Genomic DNA, 22,788 nt, shown 5'->3' on the forward strand with positions numbered 1-22,788 from the left:
CAGAATTGGGAGAGAGATACTGAAATCACCATTTCTGTAGGAAACTCTGGACTTCCCTCCCAGAGTGAGAGTGGCTGCAGTAAAAGATCTAGGAGTTGCCTTGAAGGAGCCAGATAGCTAAAATAAATAAATGAAATAAATGCTATTGGCTCAAACCCCCATTCTGGTATTTTCCTCAAATACAGCTAAGAAGCAGAAATGAGATAATGGTTCCATTGAACCAATTAACATCAATTAGTTCATCTCTCTCCATATGGGCCTTCATAAATACTTGTTGACAGCTTCAAGTTCCATCCAAAATGGCACTCAAAAGTTGATACTGGGCTTCTCCCCTAGATCCTCATGCTAGGAATGATTTTCTCCTTCTTTAGCTTTGCTTTCTAGTACCCTAGTTCCCTTTCAAGGAGTTACAAGATGGGGCTTCCTACAGTCCCTCTCAATTTCCCCTTCCCCCAAGTGTTAGTGCACCTTTCCTCCTACTCTCAAATAACTTTATATTGTGCCCACCAGTAGAAAACACTCTCTCTCTCTCTCTCTCTCTCTCTCTCTCTTTTGTGCCCACTAGTAGAAAACTGGAATAATGCCCTCAAAGAAGGGGCTACTTCATAGCCAGAGTGTCCTGTGTACAGAAGGTACTTAATAAATGCTTATTGAATCAATGGAACAGAACTGCTTGGGTTTAAAGCCCAGCCCTGATTCTTATTAACATAGAAACTGAAACTAAATCACTTTCCCTTCACACTGGTCTCAGTTTCCCAATTTGTGAAAATAAATTAATTCTAAAGTCTCTTTCTTTGTTCCCTTTAGCTGGCCACAGAGAACCCTTTCCTCCCCTCCCCTCAACAACTTAACCTCAGGACTTTATCATTTCTTTCTAATGACTCAGTGGTTTATAATTCCTTCCTCATTTCTTTCTCCTAGGCAGATAGAAGGCCTTAAGCTGAACCAGAGGGTCTGTTCTCTAGGCAAGGGAGGGAGAGGAGGGGGAAGAGAGAAGAGAAGTGGGGGAAGGGAGAGAGGGAAAGAAAGGGAGAGGGAAAGGGGAAAGGAGAAAAGAAGAGGGAGAGGAAGAGAAAGGGAGAGGAGGGGAAAGAGAGGGAAAGGAGAAGAGAGATGGGGAAGGGAAGAAAAATGAAAGAGAAAGGGGAAGGAGGAGGAAAGGACAAGGGAGGGAAAGGAGAAAAGAAGAAGAGGGAGGGGAAACTGGTAGAGGAGAAGGAGAGGAGGGGAAGAAGAGGGAAAGGAAGAGAAGGAGGAGTGGAAGGGAAAGAAGAAAGGGAGGAAAGGAGATAGAGGAGAAGGAGGGGACGGGAGAAGGACACATCAGGAAACACAGCAGAAGTGAAAACAAAAGATATCAATTTCTAAAAAAGAGAATTTCAAAAATGGAAAGGCAACAGATTATGAAGGAAAAAGTTTAGAATTTGAAATCAGACAGCCTGAATTCAAGCCCGAGTTCTGATATTATTGCTATTCTTGTCATTATTTATAAGAATAAATAATAGCTAACCTGTATCTAATGCTTACAACTATGCTTAGCATTTGACAATTATTTTCTTATTTGATCATTTTACTATATCAGGCTACAACTTCACAGTGTAATCGCTAAGTTTGAAATAAATGGGATTTAATAATAAAGGCTGAGGGGAGGCATGGAGCTACTGTAAAGAGTAGTTATTATTCTTCATTATTCTTCGTCCTATCTCATTCTTCGAGACCTATTTAGGGTTTTCTTGGCAGAGATACTGGAGAGCACATTTGACAGATGAGGAAACTGAGGCCTACAGCGTTAAGGGACTTAAGTGTCTGAGGCTGGATTTGAACTCAGCTTTTCCTGACTCTGGACTCCGTGCTGTATCCACTCAGATCCCTCCTAGCACTTGGGGAAGTCACTTCACTAGGATTATCTTCCTCATCTGTAAAATGAGGGGCTATCTTTTGTCTCAATTTTTACCTAGCCTTAAGTGTGGGTGTGACCTCAGACTAACTGGACTGGCCGGGGCCATCACCAGTCAGGGTCACCTTGTCTTGCCTTTGGCGACTGGGCTTCAAGGCCTGGAGGGGGCTTTTGAGCAGTTCAGCCTCCCTTAAGCCCCCTTCACTGGCAGGTGGAGCCATCACCTGGTAAGGGACTCGGACTTGATCACCCCTAAGGTTCTTCCAGTTCCACTTTTCAGCACTCACGATTCTATGACTACAAATTACCGTCCTGAGCAGCTCGACTGAAGTAGGAAAGCCAAGGGGAGCTCAGAAGTGGGGGAAGAGGTTTGCAGCAGTGGTTTTAATGGGGGAGGGGGAGAGGGTCAAGCAGGCTGACCACGACACTCCCCAGGGCAGCCCAAACTGGACTAAAATGGAATTAGGAAACATTTAACGAAATAAATTTTAAAAACAATAAAACAGAAGTCATGTGATCATAGGGGGCTTCTAAAATCAGCCCTGCGGGATCTTTGCTCAGGGTTTCTTGGCCCCCATCTCTACTAGATCTTCACAAGATTGCAGGTTTTAAGTTTCCTGCAGAGCAGAGAGGAAAGGCATCTGAGTTGCTGTGGGGCTGAGGAAGCCAGCTAGAGATCTCAACACAGATGCTGGGGCTGTGTGCAGCAGGGCTCTCGACCCCTCCATCCAGCTGCCCCCCAAGCCTTCCATCAGTCAGGGTGCCCAGGGGCCACTTATTCTCCTACGAGGCAAGGGGGATAAGCTGGGCTCCCTGTGCGTGGGCAATGAACACCTTTCACAGCCTTACTGCTTATTTCTGTTCAGAATAAATGATGCACTTTTCAAAAACTAAATCAAAAACTGTTTATCATAGTGTTACTACTCGGTGGACTGAAGGACATACAGCTTCAAAGGGAAATAGAGCACTAATCCTAAGGTCCCCAGAAGGGGATGAGCCCTGAAACACAGGTACCAGAAATGGGACTACCTGGAGAGATCTATTTTTAATAGGAGGGCATTTATTTCTTATCAGGAATGATTTATGCACAAACAAACCAGGAATCTCCGAGCTGACCAGATTAAGCTAGGACACGCTCGTGGTCATTGCAGACCAAGAAGATTCTCCCAAGATCCTGTGGGCTCCTGCCTGGAACTGGATACAAGCTCCGTGCAGCCCAAAAAAAGGATGTTCCTTAACCCATCTCTCAGGCTACATTTTCCCAACATTAGCAGTTAAGACAAGAGGCCTAATTCACAGTTGCCACGTTTCTGAAGGTGGAAGGAAAGGAGCAAGAGATGGGGAAAGCCTCCAAAAAACAAGATTACTTCACCTCTTTAATTTCCAAAGGCAATTCATCCATCGAAGGAACACTACCACCCACAGAGGCAGAAGTGAGGATGGCGGCAGGCACCAGGGAATACTTACATCAACAATCTGGGGAAGACTTTAGCACACAGAAGAAACTCAATTGTGCTGGGGAGTGAATGCTAAGGCATCTTCGCCAAGGGAACTTAGGTACATCAAGAAAAAGGGTTCTGATGGACTCAACCCACTGAGCAAAATGCACAATGGAGACGACCCCAAGACACAGATCTAGAGATAGGGGTCTATATAATAGGTGTATACAGGAGTGTACACGCATTCTATGTATATGAATAGAAATACTTATTCTTTGTATGTTTGTCTATTTGTAGGAATTTCTATTCACATGCACATTGTAACACATTTATATGGGTATGTGATGGATCACAGTTTTGAAGCTGGAAGTCTTCTAATAAACTATTTTTTTTTCACATGAGGAGACTTTTAGGAGGCTTCATAGTACAGAAAAATTAGGAACTGAAGTCAGAAGAAATGGATTTAATTTCCATTTCTAATGCTTACTTCCCGTGTGACCACAGGTGAATTACTTAATCTTCCAAAGCCTCAGTTTGTTTAGCTATAAAATGAGACTGAAACAATCCCCTAATGGATGAGGTATAGAAAACTTCCCCTACTTTTACCAGCCCTCTGGGCTACTTGACTGCAGATGAGATGGGAGTCAACTGAACCACTTAAGGCCCTCTCATCCCCCAATGGATGAGATATAGAAAGATTCATCCAGTCCCCTGCCCTATCATTCCCACCTGGTCTGGGCTACTTGAGTGCTGAAAGGATGCAGATGAGATGGGAGTTAACTGAACCAAATATGGTCCTCTCATCCCCCAATGGATGAGATATAGAAAAATTCATCCTGCCCTCACATTCCCACCTGATCTGGGCTACATGACTGCAGAAGGAGTACAGATGAAATGCAAGTCAACTGAACCAATTATGGCCATCTCATCCCCCAATGAATGAAATATAGAAAGATATATCCTGCCCTCACCATTCCCACCTGATCTGGGCTACTTGAGTGCTGAAAGGATGCAGATTAGATGGGAGTTAACTGAACCAAATATGGCCTTCTCATCCCCCAATGGATGAGATATTTATGCTGTCCCCTGCCCTTACCACTCCTACCCTCTAGGCTACTTGACTGCTGAAGGGATGTAGATGAGATGGGAATCAACAATTCTATTCCTTGAGATAAGATGATGGAGGTCATCCAGAAATTCTTAGTTTCCTAATATGGTAGTCTGGCCTGCTTGTGGAAGCTAAGGATGCCCGAGCTCTGCTATCTGCCCTACCTCTGAACCCTCAGAAGTTCTAGGTTTTTCCTCCTGCCCTGTGCCAAACTCTGTTTAATCTGCTATCTCCCCCACTTAGCTCCCCAAGAGTCATCACTATTTCCCTCTTTTATTTTCTGGATCCCAGTGAATTGCACAGTTTTTGGTGCAAAGTAAGCATTTTAAAAGCTTTTTTCATTCATTCTGGGGTTCCTTCCACTTCTTAATCTTGGATTCTCCGATGAGCTCATAGATCCATCAAAGTATACACCCATACCCACACCCGTGTATAGAGTCCAAAAGGGAAGTCCAGGAATGTTCTAAGCCTTCACTGGTTTTTCTAAAATGGCACAAATTCAATGCGACTCATTTTCCCTTCTCTCAAAAGCTTCCTGACACTTTCTCCCTGATTCTCTGCAGAAGTTGGAGAATATGGCTGTGGAATGTTGCATAGAAAGTCTGGTGCTTTCAACATGTCGGTTATTGCTGAATTGTTCTTCCCCCCCTTTTTTTTTTTTTTCATTATTTATTACATGAATGGCTCTCTGGATAAAAAAAAAAAATTAAAAAGCAATATAAAATCTCATGCTTTCTTAGACTAGAGCCATATCATTCAATCATAAAACAGTAAGCTTGGAAGGATTCCTCAATGACTGGCACAAAGTAAGTGCTTCGTAAATGTTTATTGGCTGACTGATGCCTTATCCAATCTCCTCTTATAAAGGAGGAAACCCATCAAAACTTCAGCAGTGACTTGGCCAAGATCACACATTGAGTTGACGGACTGACCCTCCCTCCCTCACTGTTTGTGCCCAATGCTTTAGACCTGCCTCTTCTCCATTATGACTCATTTTCCTTAAGAGGACCTAACCCTGAAGCCAGATATTGAGTAAGTTGACAATCAACACCTTTATGGGTGATGATGAAACAGAGGTAACAAGAAAATTAATTGTCTTGCCCAATGGCACCCCAAGCCTACAATCCAAATGATCTGACGCCCAAGCCAGCCCTTCACCCACTAGGTCATCCTGCCTCTCTGATAAACCTTTAAACCTTAAGGCAAATACCTGTGCATAAGTGAGACAAAGGAAGGGAGGCAGAACACCCAGCCCTTTTTAAAAACAAATTCCCAGTTACAGGGATCAGGTCTAGTCTACTTAGAACTTTTAATCAACACCTTCATTTAAATGAGTCCCAGAGACAGAAAGAAAGCGACCTACAGGATTCGAACTGTATCCTCAAAGTACAAATCTAGAGGTCTCCTACTTTAATCCAATTTAATAAACATTTACTAAAGGTCTACCATGTGCCACGTACTGTGCTGAGCACTAAGGGTACAGAAAATGGTCCATCCCTACCCTAAAGAGTTTACAATCTAAAAAAATAAATGAACAGATAGACAGATAAATGAAATGAATGAATAGATAGATGAAACGTGAATTGTGGTTTTTATTGTTCAATAGTCATTTGTGACCCTATCTGGGTCTTCCTTGGCAGAAATACTGGAGGGGTTTGCCATTTCCTTTTCCAGCTCATTTTACAGATGAGGAAACTAAGGTAAATATGGGTAAGTGACTTGAGTAGAGTTATACAGCTAGCAGAAGTCTGAGATTATATTTAAATTCAGAAAGATGACTCTAGGCCCAGAGCTCACTGGTTGCTCTGATACATACAAAGTCATAACTAAGATAAATAGGAAATAATTAACAAAAATTGAAATTAAGAGGGATTAGGGAAGGATTCCTGTTGAAGGTGGGATTTTAACAGGGACTTAAAGAAATCCAGAGAAGTCAAAAGTTAGGAGATAAAGAACAGGGATAGGTATGGGAGACCGTCATAGAAAATACCCAGAGCTGAGTAATAGAGGGTCTTGCTTGTGGTATATCCAGGGGGCCAGGTCACTGGATGGAAGAGGTCATGTTGTTGGGGAATAAGGTATAAAAAGACTGGAAAGGTAGGAGACAGCTGGGTTATGAAGGATTTTGAACACCAGAGTATTTTGATTTTATTCCTAGAGGCTATAGTAGAGGACTACTGAAGTTTATTGTGTCCAGGAGGACACTGTAGGAAATAAGCTAGCAGAGAAACGTAGAGGAAGGCAGCCTGGTAGTACCAGATTTCAACTATATTACAAAGTGATAATCATCCACTTGATCTGGTACTGGTTAAGAAATAAGAGTGCTGGATCAGTGGAACAGATTACATACACAATCCACAGTAATAAAAGATCACAGTAATCTGGTATTTGATAAACCCAAAGAGCCAAGCTTTGGAGATAAGAACTCACCAAGCTAGAAAAAAGAAGAAACTTGGTATAGACTAACAATGCACACTGAATACCAAGATAAGGTCTTAATAGGTACATGATTTAGACAAAAAGGGTGATATCCTAAATAAATTAGGGGAGCATGGGAAAATTGTCCTTGTCAGATCTACAAATAAGGAAAGAGTTTATGGCCAAAACAAGAGATAGGGAGGATCACGGGAATTCTGATTATGTAAAATTAAAAGGCTTTTGCACAAACAAAATTAATGCAGCCAAAACTGGAAGGACAATGGGAAATTGGGAATAAAATCATATAGCAAGTTTCTCTGTTAAAGGCAGATGCAGGGTAAGGAGGGGCCTTGGAAAGGAGTAAGGTCAGCCACTTCATCATGTAAGAGGGGTTAAGAAGGAAAGAAGGCCGAGGGAGATGAGAAAGAGGGGAGGAGAAGGAGCTGACTAAAGAGCCTTTCCAAGCTAAGGTATCTTCATACAAAGTGGCTGCTTCCATTCTAAAGGTCTTATCTTCCATTTAGAGACTAGACAAAGTGGGGCCTTACAGACACATATGGAATGCCAGATATGAGATTCCAGAATCCCTGCCCTGATACACTGTGAAAACACTGGTATTTCATTTAAAAAAAAAAAAGAAAAGAAAAAGAAAAACAACTACAGAGCCTTGGGCATGGGATACAACTGCTATTTAAAAAACGCATTTCTTCTCCAGCTCCCCACCTCCTGACCAGGAGGTGACGGCCTCAAGATGCAGGAGGAGACATAAATCTTTTGGACACAGCCAATACAGGAATTTGTTGTGCTTGACTAAGCATATTTGTTACATGGGTTTTGTTTTTCTTATTTATATTTTGTTCCAATGGCAGGGGGAGGTGAGAGAAAGAAAAACTCCATTTTTGTTAGTTGGAAAAAAATGTAAATCTAAAAAACTCATTTCTCCTTACTTGATCCAAACCCTCAGGGAGTGAGCTGGGCCTGTCCCCAAAGCCTTCTTTCACATGGCTCATCTCAATAAGATGGATAAAAACTTTTCTTCTTAGTGGAAAAGTGGTTCAGAGCCCTTTGCTGAAGACTCCAATAACAACTTTAATATTCTGGGACACTGACCCCTTTGAATATAACAATTTGGGGAGGGAGGGCTAGAAAACAACATCCGCTGAGTTATAGAATTCTAGAATAAATAAAACCAGGCTATCTGCCATCTGAAACCACCCACTCCAATCCAGCACTATCCCAGGCTCCTTCCATAAAGGAGTAACGAATTCCTTGGGTCTTGTTCATTGTGTCCCTAAGAGGCGGCCCAGGGTCCCAGCCTAGGCCAGAATAGGTTCCCTCAGCTCCCCCACTCCTTCCTCCAATCCTTGAAATTTCCATTTTGTCTCATATATAGGCATTCTCAGGAAGAAAAAAAAAAAACAGACGTACTTTAGCTGCTATCAATAAAGTCTTATCTTGGCGGTTTTTAGGAGACAGACAAGGCTATGTGGATTTGTCCCTTAAAAAAAAAAGGCAGGAGTGTCCCTTGGCTGTGTCAGGCTTTTTAATTAGGGCCCATAAGCCAAGCATAGGGTAGGAATATATCTGCAGTGTTAAGCTGGGACCAGTCGCCGAGACCTACACTGACCACAGAAAGACCACCGGGCAACCTATGGCCTCCTGGAGCACACGGCATGTGAAAGCCTTGGGGTATATATGTGAGATATACTATGGAGTCAACTACAGAGAGATGATAGTTGAATTCATGGGACTTCCAAATGAGACTATGGTCAGGTCAAAAATGTCTGGAAAAGTTCCCTTTACAGGACTCTGTAAAAAGGCACTAAGACTCGCAGGACTTTTCAGGACCATGAATTTTAACTATCATCTTTCTCTATCCATCTAGCTGCTCTCCTTTCTTTTTATGGATGAGGAAGCTGCGATTTATCCTCCATCATCCAAATTAAAGGTAGTCAGAATCTGAACCCCGATCTAAAGTTCTTTCCATTCCAGCACCAGGCTACCTCTTCAAAGATCTAGAAAACAAGCTGTCTTCCTTGGCTCATTGCCTGTCTACTTTCTCACCTCCCACTCAATTCTTCATTCTTTGCAATCTGGTTACCATCCCCATCCTTCCATTGAAACTGCTCTCTCCCTCACCAATGATCTCTCCATTTCAAGATCCAATGGTCTTTAAAAAAAAATAAAATTATCCTGCTAGAGCCTTCTCCTTCCATGTCTTTTAGTGTCCTCCTTGTTATACCTAACTAACTCCTCTATGGATCTAGACTGCCATTCTATGGTGTAATCCCACCTCATAGAATATTCCCTTTCTCCTCATTAATTGTGAGTTCCACGAGGAAACTTGCCTTTTCCCTTGTTTACTGTTAAAACCTCTTTCCTTGTTAACTATATGCTCTCCCAAATCTATTTCATATTTACCACTGCCGGTGTTTATTTTCTCTCTTCAATTTGTTCTTCCCATAAATAAAAGTACCTTTTGGCAAAAAAAGAAAGCATTGTGAATTCTTCGCACGTGCATTGAGCCTTGTGCTTCACTAGAACGAGGAATTGCTGCCCCAAACTCATCAATTATCAGGTGGAGCTGGCATCTAGCCCAGCCTGCACCAGTACCTATAATAGTAACTATTTCTTAGGAATAGGAACAGAAAGCAATTTGCCCAGCTGGAAGGTGAGATAGCAGCAGAGTGACCTGAACCCATGCAGTGAATGAGACTTCTGACAGATATATGGCTCCAGAAGAGTAAGCTCCAGACTGCGCTCCAGAGACCCCTGGATGCTCCTCTCTTACATGGAGTCTTGATTGATCATAAAGGGTGTTCCTCCGCCTTCAATAATGTCTATTATTGAATGACTATTTGCAGAATATTTAATTTCATATTCAAGAATCAGTCTGGTAGAGTAGATCAAGTCCTGTCTTCAGAGTCATAAAGATCTGAATTCAGGTCCAGCCTCTTCCATGTGTGACTCCCTGGGCAATCTTCTTAACCTCTCAGTGCTGAGTGACTGTAAGTCAGAGATTCCCACAAAATTGGTTTATCCTTCTGGCAAGTCTGGCAGAACCTGCAGACCCCTATTCGAAATCATGTTGTTTTTTTTTTTTTTTTTTTACTCAGTAAATATATCTTAATTTATGAGTAGATTTAATAATAGCAAATTAAATGTAATCAATTAATATTAACATCTTTTATTTTAAATATATACCTAATATTAGTAAGGAAGTCAATTATACTGAAATATAGTTAGCAAAATATTTTTAAAAATTCACAGATTCCAAGTTTAAAATCTCTGCTTAAAATTGTAGGTGGTGCCCAGCAAAAGAACACTGGGAAATGAGTGTGGACCACAACATAGTATTTCCACTCTTTCTATTATTGTTTGCTTGCATTTTTGTTTTTCTTCCCAGGTTATTTTCACATTCTTTCTAAATCCGAATTTTCTTGTGCAAAAAGATAACTATATAAATATATATACATGTATAGATATATATATACATATATAGTTATCAAATATATATACATGTATAGTTATCAAATATATATACATGTATAGTTATCAAATATATATACATATATATCTATACATGTATATATATTTATATAGTTATATACAAGATAACTATATATTTATATAGTTATCTTGTATATAACTATATAAATATATATACATGTATATAGATATATATGTATATATATATATCTATACATGTGTATATATTTATATAGTTATCTTGTATATATGTACATATATACATATATGTATATGTATAGTATTTAACATATACTTTAACATATTTAACATGTATGAGACTGCCTGCCATCTGGGGGGGCGGGGAGAGAAGGAGGGGAAAGTTGGAACAGAAGTTTTTGCAAAGGTCAATGTTGAAAAATTACCCATGCATATGTTCTGTCAATAAAAAGCTATTAAAAAAAAAAGATTGCATGTGGCAGCGAGCTGCCAACTTGCACTGGCAGGGTGAGCTTCCTCAGCAGGGAGTTCCCTATATCAAGACTAGTGAAAGCACAGATCCAGGCTGTACCTCATTCTATTCACACATGTATATATTGTTTCTCCAGCACAACAGAAATTTCTTGTTTTGCTTATATCTTTGTACACAATAAGGGATTAATAAAAACCAGACTAAATTGGATTGAAATCCTGATTCTACTCTTTACTGCCTGTAGCAATTTAAACAAGTCATTTCTCTTGTCTTCAGTTTCCCCTTTTATAAAATGGCATCTCCAAGATCAGGGTCTAGAAACGGTCCCAGATCAGGAGCGTTCCACGTTTCAGGTCAAGATTCCTCCAATTGCTAATCCTACAGGCAGATTCTAGTTCAAAGGTTTTCCCTCTTGTTCTGGAAACACCCAAATAAATGAATGAATTAAAGAAATGTAGTCTTCAAGTACTGACATAAGCCACGGCCACTGTCTGGCACTGCACTGACTAGGTCTGTTCCTACAGGTTTCCACACACCTTGGAAGTACCTGGCAAGTTCTGTGCCAGGGAATGCTCCAGTTGGGCCCACTTCTGACAGTCTGACATGATCAGACAAACCGGAGGCTAAATGAAGAAGGCTAGAAGGAGGAAATGGGGAAGTCAAAATCCCATAAACCCTCTGAAGATAGGAAATTGTCTCCTGAATCAGCTCCCCTGTCCTGAGGGGACAAGGGCCAGGGGTCTTTGGTGCATTTTTAATCCCCATCTCTCTATCTAGAAAGCTGATTATACCTGCAGACAGACATCCTAGGTTCAGGTCCTGCCTGCCAGTTCCTAGATGTAGGGGTACCTTGGGAAAGTCAGATTGGAATGACTTAATAGGGAGCTGGGATGGGGCTGGGGAATAGCCATCTAGTCCAATCTGATGATGACCAAGTGTTCTCCAGGCTCTGCTACAAAATCTCTGATGGGACTGCTCTACATACAAACAGCCCTCATCGTGAGGGAAGCCCTTTCCCCCCTAACATTGAGCCTCAGTCTCCCTCTTTTGCCTTTGTTCATTGCCCTCAGGACATCACACAGCTGATAGTGATACGATGGACAGAGCAAGGGTTGCAGGGGGCCTTTGGGTTCAAATCCTTTCTGGCATGTGTGACCCTGAACTAGAATGTCATGTGATAATTGGGACTTCTCTGTGGATCCTACTTTCCTAACGAGATTGAACTCTGATTTCAATTTAGATTCGAATAATTGTCTTTGTGAGCCTCATGGGGTGATAGCACCACAAACACTTGTCTCCCCATCCTAGATACATACTGTCCAGCTTTTCAATGTCTACCTTGAGATATGATTGGATTAAGAGTACCTTTTGAAACAATGGCTCCCAAATTGTATTTTCTACCTTCATTGCTTTTAAACAATCCCTAGTCCTGTCAGAGAACAGAGGAAACATGTCCTTGCTCAGAATTCTATTTCATGAAATAGTCCCAGTTTTCTCATCTATGAAATGGGAGACTAACACATGTCCTAGTCAACTTCTGGGCTGCTAAGACCACAAAAATGAAAACAATATGATTTTTATGTGCACTGGCTTCCCTGTAGAAAGTTCTTGGGTTGCAAGAGTTTTGTGGTGTGGTGGCTATAATCAGGTCTAGAGTAGCAGTTCTCAGTATGACACTCTCTGAAATAGCTCCTCCTCACTTTGAGAAAATTAGTTATTTAGGGAAAGAGAGATGAGGTCAGCCTTGACCACTAGTCAGCACATTCCAAATTTACCCTCCCTAAGAACCAAGATGATGATGTAGTCAAATGAATGCTTGAACCAAAAAGGATCCAAGTCCAGAACCCTGCCAAAGGTCTCCAGGATGCTTACACAAAGAGAAGAAGCTTTGATCTACCTCCACACTCCCCTATCATTACAAAGAACTTGGGGAGGGGAATTTCCTCAACTCTCCTACAAGGTCAACAGCCCATATGGCAATGAATTAGTGGAGGGCTCAGTCTGAATCCTGCCTCAGACATCTACTAGCTGTGACACTCTGGACAAACCCTGACCCTCTCTAGATTTTTTATATATGTATATGTGTATGTTTGCATGCATGTGCATATATGTGTGTGTTATGTATGTATATGTACACATATATATTTACATACACATACATATGTATTTATATGAAAAATGGAGATAGTAGCACCTTCCAAACTAAGTTTTTGTAGCACAAATAAAATAACATCTGTAAAATACTTGACATATGATAAGGGGGAAGGGGAAGCTAGATGGCACATGGATAGAGCACCAGCCCGGGAGTCAGGGAATGGGAGATAAGGATGATAACAGATTTTATATATACTATTTTACTTTATATACATACATATAGGGGGTAGATAGTTAGCATGGTGGATAGAGCACCAGCCCTGAAGTCACAAGGACCTGAGTTCAAATATGGCCTCAGACACTTAACACTTCCTAGCTGTGGGACTCTGGGCAAATCATTTAACCCCAAATGCCTTAGCTAAATACACACACACACACACACACACACACACACACACACACAGATCAACAGTGTGATGAATGGATGGATGGTAGACACTTAAAAGTTTTCAATGCACTTTCCTCACAAGAAACTGATAGGATTTTAGCCCAAGTATTGCCTTAAATGGCACAGATGGTCATCTTGTCTAACCCCGTCTTTTCACAGATGAGGAAACTGAGGTACAAGGAGATTAAGGGACCCATAGGTTACAGACTGTAGCTACAAGGAATCTCAGAGAAACAATCGCATTTTGTTTAACCACCTCATTTTAGACAACAGGAAACTAAGTCCCAGAGAGATCCAATGACTCGCCCAATCCCTTGTTCCCCTAATCCCAAATCCACTATCTCTAAGATAACATTGCTCTCATTAGTCATGGCTCTAATTTCAAAGATTTCTGTGAACCTTTTTTCATCTTTTCTCATAATCTTTGACCTGAAAGAGATGCTGGGTGATTTATCCCTTGAAACCCTTTCATCTTCCAGAGGAAAAAACTGGGACCCAGAAAGGGGGAAAAGTTTGTTAAGAGTACAGACAAGATTCAATAATGCAATCTAATACACATTTATTAAATGCCTACTGTGTGCCAGACAAAAAAACAATACCTACCCCCAAGGAGCTTACAATCTAATGGGGGAGGCAATATGCAAATCAATATATGCAAAGCAAGTTCTAGATAAGATAAATGAGAAATAATTAGAGAAGGGAAGGGGCTGAAATTAAGAAGGGTTGAGGAAGGCTTTCTGTAGCAGGTGGAGTTTCAGTTGGGACTTATGGAAGCCAGGGAGGTCAGCAGAATCAAGTCACAGAATGCAGGGGCACCAATCCTGACTCTGAAAGAACTTTGGGGAAGGAGCCTGGAATCTGGCACCAGAAAACTTAAATGATAGTTGCCACCCTGCTGCTTACTGGTTTTGCAACATAGCATGACTTCATCTCTGTGGGCTTGGATATATCCATCTGAAGAATGGGAATTCCACAGGCAAGTCTCTTTATATAACTGTCAGTTACTAATTAGTTTTCACATTGTTAATTGAGACCAGACTGGTGATTTCACTGATAGAAATTCCTTTCTACCACTCCTTACCGGCACGGGCTTTCAGAAAGTCTGAGAAAGTTGCCCAAAGTCACAGTCACTAAAGGTCATTTGAACGGGACTCCCTATCAGGCCTCCTCAGTACTGCCTTTCTATTACCATTAGGAGAATAATAACAGCAGCTTTTGTTTATACGCAAAACATCTTTATGAAGAATTACATGGATATTCTAATATTCATCTGTAATCCGGGCCCAGCCCGGTTAAATGGAGGAAGGTTTGTCTCCAGGAGGAAGGCCACCAACTAGGGCCTTTCTTCAATCGCAGAATCTCATGATAGGCGGCCAAGTGAAGTAGTAACAGTGGATTAATGCCTGAGGACAAAACACCCACCCTGATAAAATCAGCAGCCCTCAAAGGCTTCTTAGTTCAAAGATAATCACAGTGCAGCTACCTACCTCAGGGGGCTGCCAAGGGGATCAAGAGAAAATGTACTCTGGGAAGGTACTTTAGATGCAAATGGAAGCTGCTATTATCATTCTTCAAAATAACTGACATTAAGGTTTGCAAAGGGCTTTACCTAAGCATATAGATATATTTGTGTTATATATATCAAGTTATATATAATCTATACACATTTGGTTTTTATGTGTATATATACATATATATTTTTGTATATGTATATACATATGTATCTGTATATATGAACATGTATGTGTACATATATATGTATTTACACATACAATTGATATATACATATATAGGAACACAGTATAGAGGCAAACTACTTGAACAGCCCTTGAAATACTCTAGTTATTATATGATTTTACAGAGGAGGGAAACAGAGGCATAGAAAGACCACGTAATCAGTGGTGATGTCATAATTCTTATAAGAAGTTAAAGTCAGGTCTCCCTGACAGCAAGACCTGTGTTCTGGCCACCAAAAAAAGCCTTATTTCAGAGATGTTTACAGAATGAAACACACACACACACATACACACACACACACACACACAGGCCAATGGGATTCCACTAAAAATTCCTCTATGTTCTTTTTTCTATGTATTGATAGAAGGAATTTCTAATCAGGATTAAGCAACTGATATAATGTTATATATAATACAAAATTTTTAAAAAGATTTTTTAAAAGATACTCTGTATTGTACAGCATTGCACTGTATTGATAATAGCTTACAATCTATGTCAGACAGTTACAATTACTATCTTTTTGATCCTCACACAACAACCCTCGGAGATAGATACTATTATACTATCCAACTGAAAGGAAAATAAGGTTAAGTGATTTGTCCAGGGTCACACAGCATGTGAGGCCAGATTTGAACTCCCATTCTTCCTGATTCCAGGCTCAGTGTCATATCATATAACCTTGGATTGGTGTAAATATACACACATATCTATATTTACCAGACCTAGGTTTTATCAGAATTAAGAACTCCAGGAAAGGAAACTTCCTCTACAGATGTAGCTGAGCATTTGCTTCCTCTACAATTTAACATCTTAGAGAATTACTGGGATGACTCTGTGTGTGTGTCTGAGAGAAAGAGAAAGAGACAGAGACAGAGACAGAGAAGAATGAGAGAAAAAAAGAGACAAAGAGAAAGAGAGATGGAGATACAGAAAGACAAAGAGGAAACAAGAAAGAAGAGAGACAAAAAGGGAAAAGACAGAAAGAAGGAAAGGGAAAGAGAGTAAGAGAGAAGGAGACAGAGAAAGGAAAATTAAAGAGAGGGAGAGAGGGAAAGAAAAACAGAGAGAAACAAACAGGAGGAAGTGAGAGAAGGAGGGAAAGGGAGAGAATGAGAGGTGGGACTTGATATTATTCCTATTCAGGGCTTCCAGAGTCTACAGCTGGCTCTCAAACCCTTCATTACAAGGCTAACTCAATGGACAGACAGATTGATAGATTTAGAGATACACTTATATGTATATATGAAGTGGTGACATTTAGCCAACATTTATAAAGCAGAATTAAAATCTACAAAGCATTTTACATATATTATCTCATTAGTTTCTGAAAACATCCCAATTAAGTAGGTGTTATCTCCACTTTACAGATGGGAAAACTAATGTCAGTAAAGTTAAGAATCTTATCCACGATCACACCTAAACATCTGGAGCAGGCTATGAGTTTAGATCTTCCTGTCCCCTAGATTCCAAGACCTTCGCCCAGCACACCAAACCTGGGAGGTATAGCAGAGGCATTTCATCCACTCTCCCTTCTTCCTCCCCGCAACACTTTCTCTCCCTCACCCCAATATAAATATTTTAAAGATTCTGTGTTTCTCTTTTATTACACAAGATAAGTCTTTTGACCAAACCTGGCTTTAAGAACCCCAGCCCCAATGTTGCAAGAAGTTTATCCAGACAACAGTTGCCTGGTATTCAGGAGAATTTTACAGATCTGGGGGGGAAAAAAACCCCACTGGGCCATTTCTGAAGTCACTATGCTGCTCTGTCACCTTGTTCTTGTTCTGAGAGAGAGAGAAAGGAGGAAAGGAGGGAGGGAGAGAAGGAAGAAGATGGAGGGAGGGAGGGAGAGAGGGAAAGAGGGAGAGAAAGTAGAAGGGAGAGAAGGAGGGAAGGAGGGAAAGAGGGAAAGAGGGAGGGAGGAAGGGAGGAAGGGAGGAAGGAAGGAAGGAAGGAAGGAAGAAAGGAAAAATGGACATGTGGATGGATGCTTAGATAGGTACACAAACAGAAAGATGGATAGATAAAAAATGGAAAGATAGATATGTGATTGGACAGATAGTAGGTAGATAGATAGATGAACAGAAAGAGTTGGATAGACAGATAGAAGGAAAGATTTTTTAAAAGCATCTTTATACTATGAAATTGCTGCAGAAAGGCAGGGCTTGCTCCCAAAGGGGCACCTCTTCCTCCTCACTCTCTCATCTCTACCAAAAGGCTCCCTCTTGTGAGAGTCACAGCACCTGGTGTAAGGGGACACTTGCATCTCCTCTTTCTGACCTGAAAATAAAAAAAAAAAAAAAATAGTCTCTTCTTTTAGGGACAAGGGAAGGAATCTGGATCCACTCGGAGAGAGAGGACAAAGAACTGAGTATTTCCCCCTCATTACCATTGCAAATCCTCTCGGATCCCTGGGGTGCTTCGAGCTGTTTTGGACAAATCCCTATCCAAATGAAATACCCACAAGCACAGAGGGGAGGTCACCAGACCATTCAGGGCACTGACCCAACAGTCTCTGGTCAGGGGCTGTGGATGACCCACACAAGGGCAAAAAAAAAGGCGAGGGAGGGAGGAGACAAACAGAAACTGTAACCACTGGTTTCTATAGACCCTGAAGCCTGACAAAGTGCTCACAACAACTCAAATAAAAAGAGAACAGTAGAGGTTATTTGTTAAGTATAGGAGTCATTATCCCTTTTTTTCCACAGATAAAGAAAGTTGCCCAGCTAAAGTAGCCTCCTGGTTATCCTCCATCCCTGCACCTTTGCACTGGTCTTTTCTCAAGGATACAGAGAAAGAAGTTTAATGGAGGAGAAAAAGGACTTGATTTAAAATCAGAGAAGCCATTTATTTCTCTGTCTTTAGGGCTCATGTGCTTCATCACTAAAACAGGGGAGTGAAGAAGGGGAAGAACTAAATATCCCCTAAGGTCTGTTCCAGCTTAAAATGTATGGTCCTAGGTGTCTGGGACAGAATTTGAATCCAGGTCCCCTACCTCACAATTAAAAACCGTGACCTTTACAGGGGTAAGAGGAAAGTTTCCTTGGTCCCTTGGGTTTTTTCCCACCATGTTACTTTGGAGAATGAGAGCCTCTTTGGCCCCTATCTCCAGCCCTCAGAATTTAGTGGTCCTGCTATGGTCCCGTATTACCTCCAAGAGCCAGACTAACTGTTTAAACCTTGGATATAAGCAGCGGTCAAGAGCAGCAGGGCATTGTCTAAGAGCTGGCCAGGGAGCCCTTTCTTTCTGTTGGACAATACAGAAACCAAACAGAGCAACCCTCCTGCTGTAATGAACCAATACAAGCCCCTCATCTTGCCACTTAACTGCATCGGACCAACACATTCAAGCATCTCTTTCTAGAAACAAGATTCTGTCCCCACAAAGGGCACTTGAAAACAGTATCATGTCAAAAAGAAAACGGGGGGAGGGGGGAGCAGAGGAGGGTCAGCTATTATAGGGAAGAAAAAGTTTAAATGGAAGGGCCCAGTCGCCACTACTAGAGTACCTGTGACCTTTATAAAAATAGATGTCCATGGTAAGAGGGGAGAAGCCTGTACCCTGAGGAAGGGGGGGGGGGTCACTTGAATAAGAAGGTGGATTTTTTTGGTGGCTGTTTAATATGGAGAAAGGAAAGACCCGTCCTTTTCAAAATGTTCTATGACTAGTTCTGTATCAACTAACTGACCGATAATTAAGGAACAACAAGAACCACAATTCTGGAGTGGCAGTTTTTGGGCAGGAAAGAGGGAAAAAAGCTTCCATCCAAATGACCTTACCTCTGACAAATGACCCATGCCCAAACTCAGAGACCATTCCCAGTTAAGGACCACACAGCTTCAAACTTAGAAAGTCACTGGACAAGTCTCCGGACAAAAGCACTGTTTGGAAAGGAGGAACTGATCTTCACCCCCATTGTGTGTAGGGGGAGGGGAGAAGAGGGGGAAGTGAAGGGAAGGGAAGGACCCTCTGAACCTAACTACCTTCTTACATTGTTCTTCCAACCCCAATTAAGCCTTCACTTCCCTTGGAGAGTTTGAAAGGAGATGTCATTTAAAAAACACACACACAGAGCAGCTTTCTCCCATCCCCCAGCCATCAGCTCTCCTCCAATGGCGATTATTTCCCACAAAAATGCTATATTCCTGAGTATAATCTGCTATAAGCCAAAGTCCATTTTTTGAAGGAAGTCAGAACAGAAGGTGGGTAATTGTTTTGATTAGCTTAATACCATGGCAACCCAATGGCGAGGCAACAAATGACTGAAGGAGAGAAATGCCGATTCAGCAAAAAAAAAAAAAAAAAAAAATTAAGCCTGATGCATAGCAAGCAGCTGGCAGAGAGATGCTGCAGGGACCGTGGATGTAGCGGGCACACAGCAAGAAAGAATGGGCCAGGGGAAGAGGCGAAGGAGGAAGGGAGACTTTTCTGAAGGGGAGACTTCATTAAGCACAGACTGGCAGGCAGGGCTTGGGAGTGTCCTCAAATGAACATGGAATAGTTAAGAGCTGTGACAAAAGAAGAAATGCCGAAGAAGCTCTCGGGCCTAAAAATGGGAACAGACCGGGAGGGGGGGACGGGGGGAGGGGAAGGAGGGGGGGCGGGAGAGGGTCGGGAGTCTGTGTAGGAGGGACATCAGGGGAGCTGGAAGCTAAAACTTGTCATCTGACCTCTTCCCCCAAAGTCCCTGAAAAGGGGAAGGACCTCGTGCCTCTAGAAGGATAAATTTGTCCAGCAATATAAGGCTATCTCCTGCTCTCCCTCACCTCCCTCCAGCCCCGGCCCTCCCCACTCCGGCAGTCCGCTGGACTCCGGAGGAAAGAATCGCTCGGGTTAGTTCAGAGACGTGCAGCTGCCAATCAGCAGCATGGAAAGAAGAGATCCGGGGCGTACAGACCAAGGATAAGGAGATATCGACAGCCAGAGAAAGAGAGAGAGAGAAACAGAGAGCTAGGTTCAGGACTCCCAGAACTTCCCCCACCCCCCACCCCCCAATCCCAGGGCTTTCGTTTTTGCTTTTGCATCCCCAGAGTCTGGCACATAGTAGGCCCTTAATAAATGCTTGCTGGCTGGATTTGCAACAGCACCCAGAAAGCAACTTAACGCTGCAAAGTTGGGGGGTGGGTAGAAGGGTGGTGGTGGAGGAGGTGGGGTACTTGGCACCGGATCCAAAGCCCGCCTCTCTCCGCTCTCATCCTCTCTTGCCCCTGCGCCGGCTGGCCGGACAGTAGCCTGGGGGAAGGGGTCGAGGGGAGAGAACCGCCCCCGTCCCCCCTAACCTTGCCCAGCTCCGTACCTCCAGGGTCCTGATCTCCTGCTGGGTGAGGTCGTTGGACACCGCACACTTGGTGCGCAGCCCCCGCAGGCTGCTGATGGAGATGTCGATGAGCTTCTGGAGCTGCCCGCACTGCTGTAGAGCCCGGCTGGCCGCGGCCCCGGCCCCGGCCCCAGTTCCAGCTGCCCCCACATCTGCCGCAGCTGCCGCGCCCCCTCCGCTCTCCTTTTTCTCCCCCATCGCTGCCGCTGCTCGGAGCGCCGCTCTATCCATGCCTCGGCATCGGGACCCGGGGGGTTGGGGCGCGCGGGCGAAGCGGGAGGAGCCCCGAGCCAGAGCCCGGCCACCCGGGCTGGCGGGGAGCCACAGACGGCCGGAGCGCGCGGCCGCTGTTGGGGCTCCCTGCAGCAGTCTGCCGCTGCTGTTGCTACTGCTGCTGCTGCTCCAGCTCCAGCTCCGGCTCTAGCTCCTAATTCAGCTCCAGCTCCTGCTCTTGCTCCAGCTCTAACTCCTGCTCCTGTTCCTGCTCCCGTTCCTGCTCCTGCTCCTGCTTCTGCTCCTTATCTTGCTTCGGCTTGGGCTCCAGCTCCAGCTCCTGCTCCTGTTCCTGCGGCTCCGCCGCCTTGGAGCCCGACGCAAAGCTAGCGCTCAGCGCCGCCGCGCCTCCGACGGCTGTCTCTAGGGCTCCGCTCTCAGGCTCTCCAGAGTAGCTGCGGAGGCCCGGCGGGGGCCCGAGGGGGATGCCGGGACTTGTAGTCCTAGCCGCGCACCTGCCGCTCCAGCCGGCAGTGAGCAGCAAGACCGCTCTTCCACTGCCCCAGCGGCGCGCGCTCTAAGCCCCGGCGGCCCCCCGCAGCGTCCAGCTTACACCTCGGCGGGCGCGGCCCAGCGTAGCGCGCGGCAGTCTTCTGGAGCACCACCCCTCCCCCTCCTTCCTCGGGGGCGGGGCCTGCCTTTCCAAGGGCCCCGCCTGCTCTTCCCAAGCTCCGCCCTCTGTGCGAGGCAGCTGGAAGCCTCGGGATAGAGCCGGGCGGGAGAGAAGGGGCCGCGGGGCTTACCCTTCCGGAACGCGCGTCTGGGCCGCAGGATCCGCCGGGTGTCAATCAATTCAGCATTTATTATTAAAGTGACGGCACTGGGCTGAGCACTGGACATGCAAAAAAAAAAAAAGTGCAAAAGACCCGCCCGGGAAGAGCTCCCTTCTCTCACCGGAGACCAGACGCCGGCCGCGATGTGCGGGCAAGACGCGGGTCCACACGTCCGCGCGGGAGATAATCCGCTGCTAACGGGCACCACCCGCCCCCTTATGATCGACGTGGCCTTAGTCAAGTCACATCCCTGAACCTCAGTTCCTTTCTAGGGGAAAAACAAATACTCAACCCTTTTCAATTCCGAGTGTCTGCTTCGAGCTCAGAAGCTCCGAAGCAGGAGACCCGACTTTCTATCCCGCCCTTGATGAGTGCTGCCTGTGACCTTGGGCCAGCAGTTTAGCCACTCTGAACCTCAGGCTCTTCTTCTGTAATATGAGAGTTAGATCAAAAAACCTCTAAAGACTGTTTTATTTAGCTCTTTAAGCAGCTCTCTACACAGTGGATGGAGCGCTGAGCCTGGAGTCCGGAAAACCCGAGTTCTCCTCTGGCCTCAGGAACCTACTAGTTCAAATAACTTAATAATTATTAGACTCAGTTTTGTTATCTGTGAAATGGGGTCAATAGCACTTGCCGCCTAGAGTTATTGTGAGGTTCAAACGCGATATGATGTATATCAGCACCTTCTCTGGCATACATATGTAAATTCTTATTCCCTTCCCTCCTTGCTCTGAATTTCTAGAAGTCTTCACGATCAAAGATCTTTGCATTTGAGGTGTTACTACAACTGCCCCTCCCTCATAACTTTACTCATCTCTCGAGAAATGGCAGGCTCTGGGGAGGAGAAGTGTCCTACCCACAAACTGGAGAAGCTTTCATTGCCTCCTTCCCTCTCTCCCTTCACCCACTTCTCATTCCCAGCTCTGGCACTCCAAGGCTCAGATCATCGCTCCCACCTTTTTCCTAGAAACCCTCTTCCCTTGAATGCCCCGGCAGGTGGGAAACAGGCGTCGGAGCCGGCAGCAACCGCAGAAGTCACTGAACTATCGCTGGGAGAGAGCTTGCAGGAGTCGGGAGGCACCTCCAAGGATTCATAGCATCTCCTTGTAGAGATGAGGACACCGGCCCATAAAGGACTCAGAGTCCCCAAACCCAGGTCCTCCATCTTGGATCATATAGAATCATGAAAGGGGGGGAGGGAGGAGACCTTAAATGTCATTAAGTCCAGCTCCTTCTTGAAGAAACAGACCCAGAAAGGTCATCATCTTCCCAGACTCACACAGGTGTTATGTGACTCCGAGTTTAGGTCTTCCTGACTGAGGCCTTTCTTTTTTTTTTTTTTA

At 43.8% G+C, this 22,788-nt stretch overlaps 1 protein-coding gene across 5 annotated transcripts in view; it reads right to left on the reverse strand.

Moving 5' to 3' along the window:
• The window catches only part of KSR1 (kinase suppressor of ras 1), a 206,750-nt gene extending 185,619 nt beyond the window's left edge, over window positions 1-21,131 (reverse strand). For 2 of the 5 annotated variants that reach the window (XM_051992364.1, XM_051992360.1), the window contains exon 1: window positions 20,379-21,128. In XM_051992364.1, coding sequence (XP_051848324.1) covers window positions 20,379-20,630 — 252 coding nt within the window. In that variant the 5' untranslated portion in view covers window positions 20,631-21,128. Of the gene's footprint in view, window positions 1-20,378 lie in introns of all 5 variants that reach the window. The other 3 variants (XM_051992363.1, XM_051992361.1, XM_051992362.1) reach the window with 3 other exon arrangements.
• Between the last annotated feature and the right edge of the window lie 1,657 nt (window positions 21,132-22,788).

This window comes from Antechinus flavipes, chromosome 4, assembly GCF_016432865.1.
Source record: "Antechinus flavipes isolate AdamAnt ecotype Samford, QLD, Australia chromosome 4, AdamAnt_v2, whole genome shotgun sequence".
In the NCBI taxonomy this organism is placed as follows: Eukaryota; Metazoa; Chordata; class Mammalia; order Dasyuromorphia; family Dasyuridae; genus Antechinus; species Antechinus flavipes.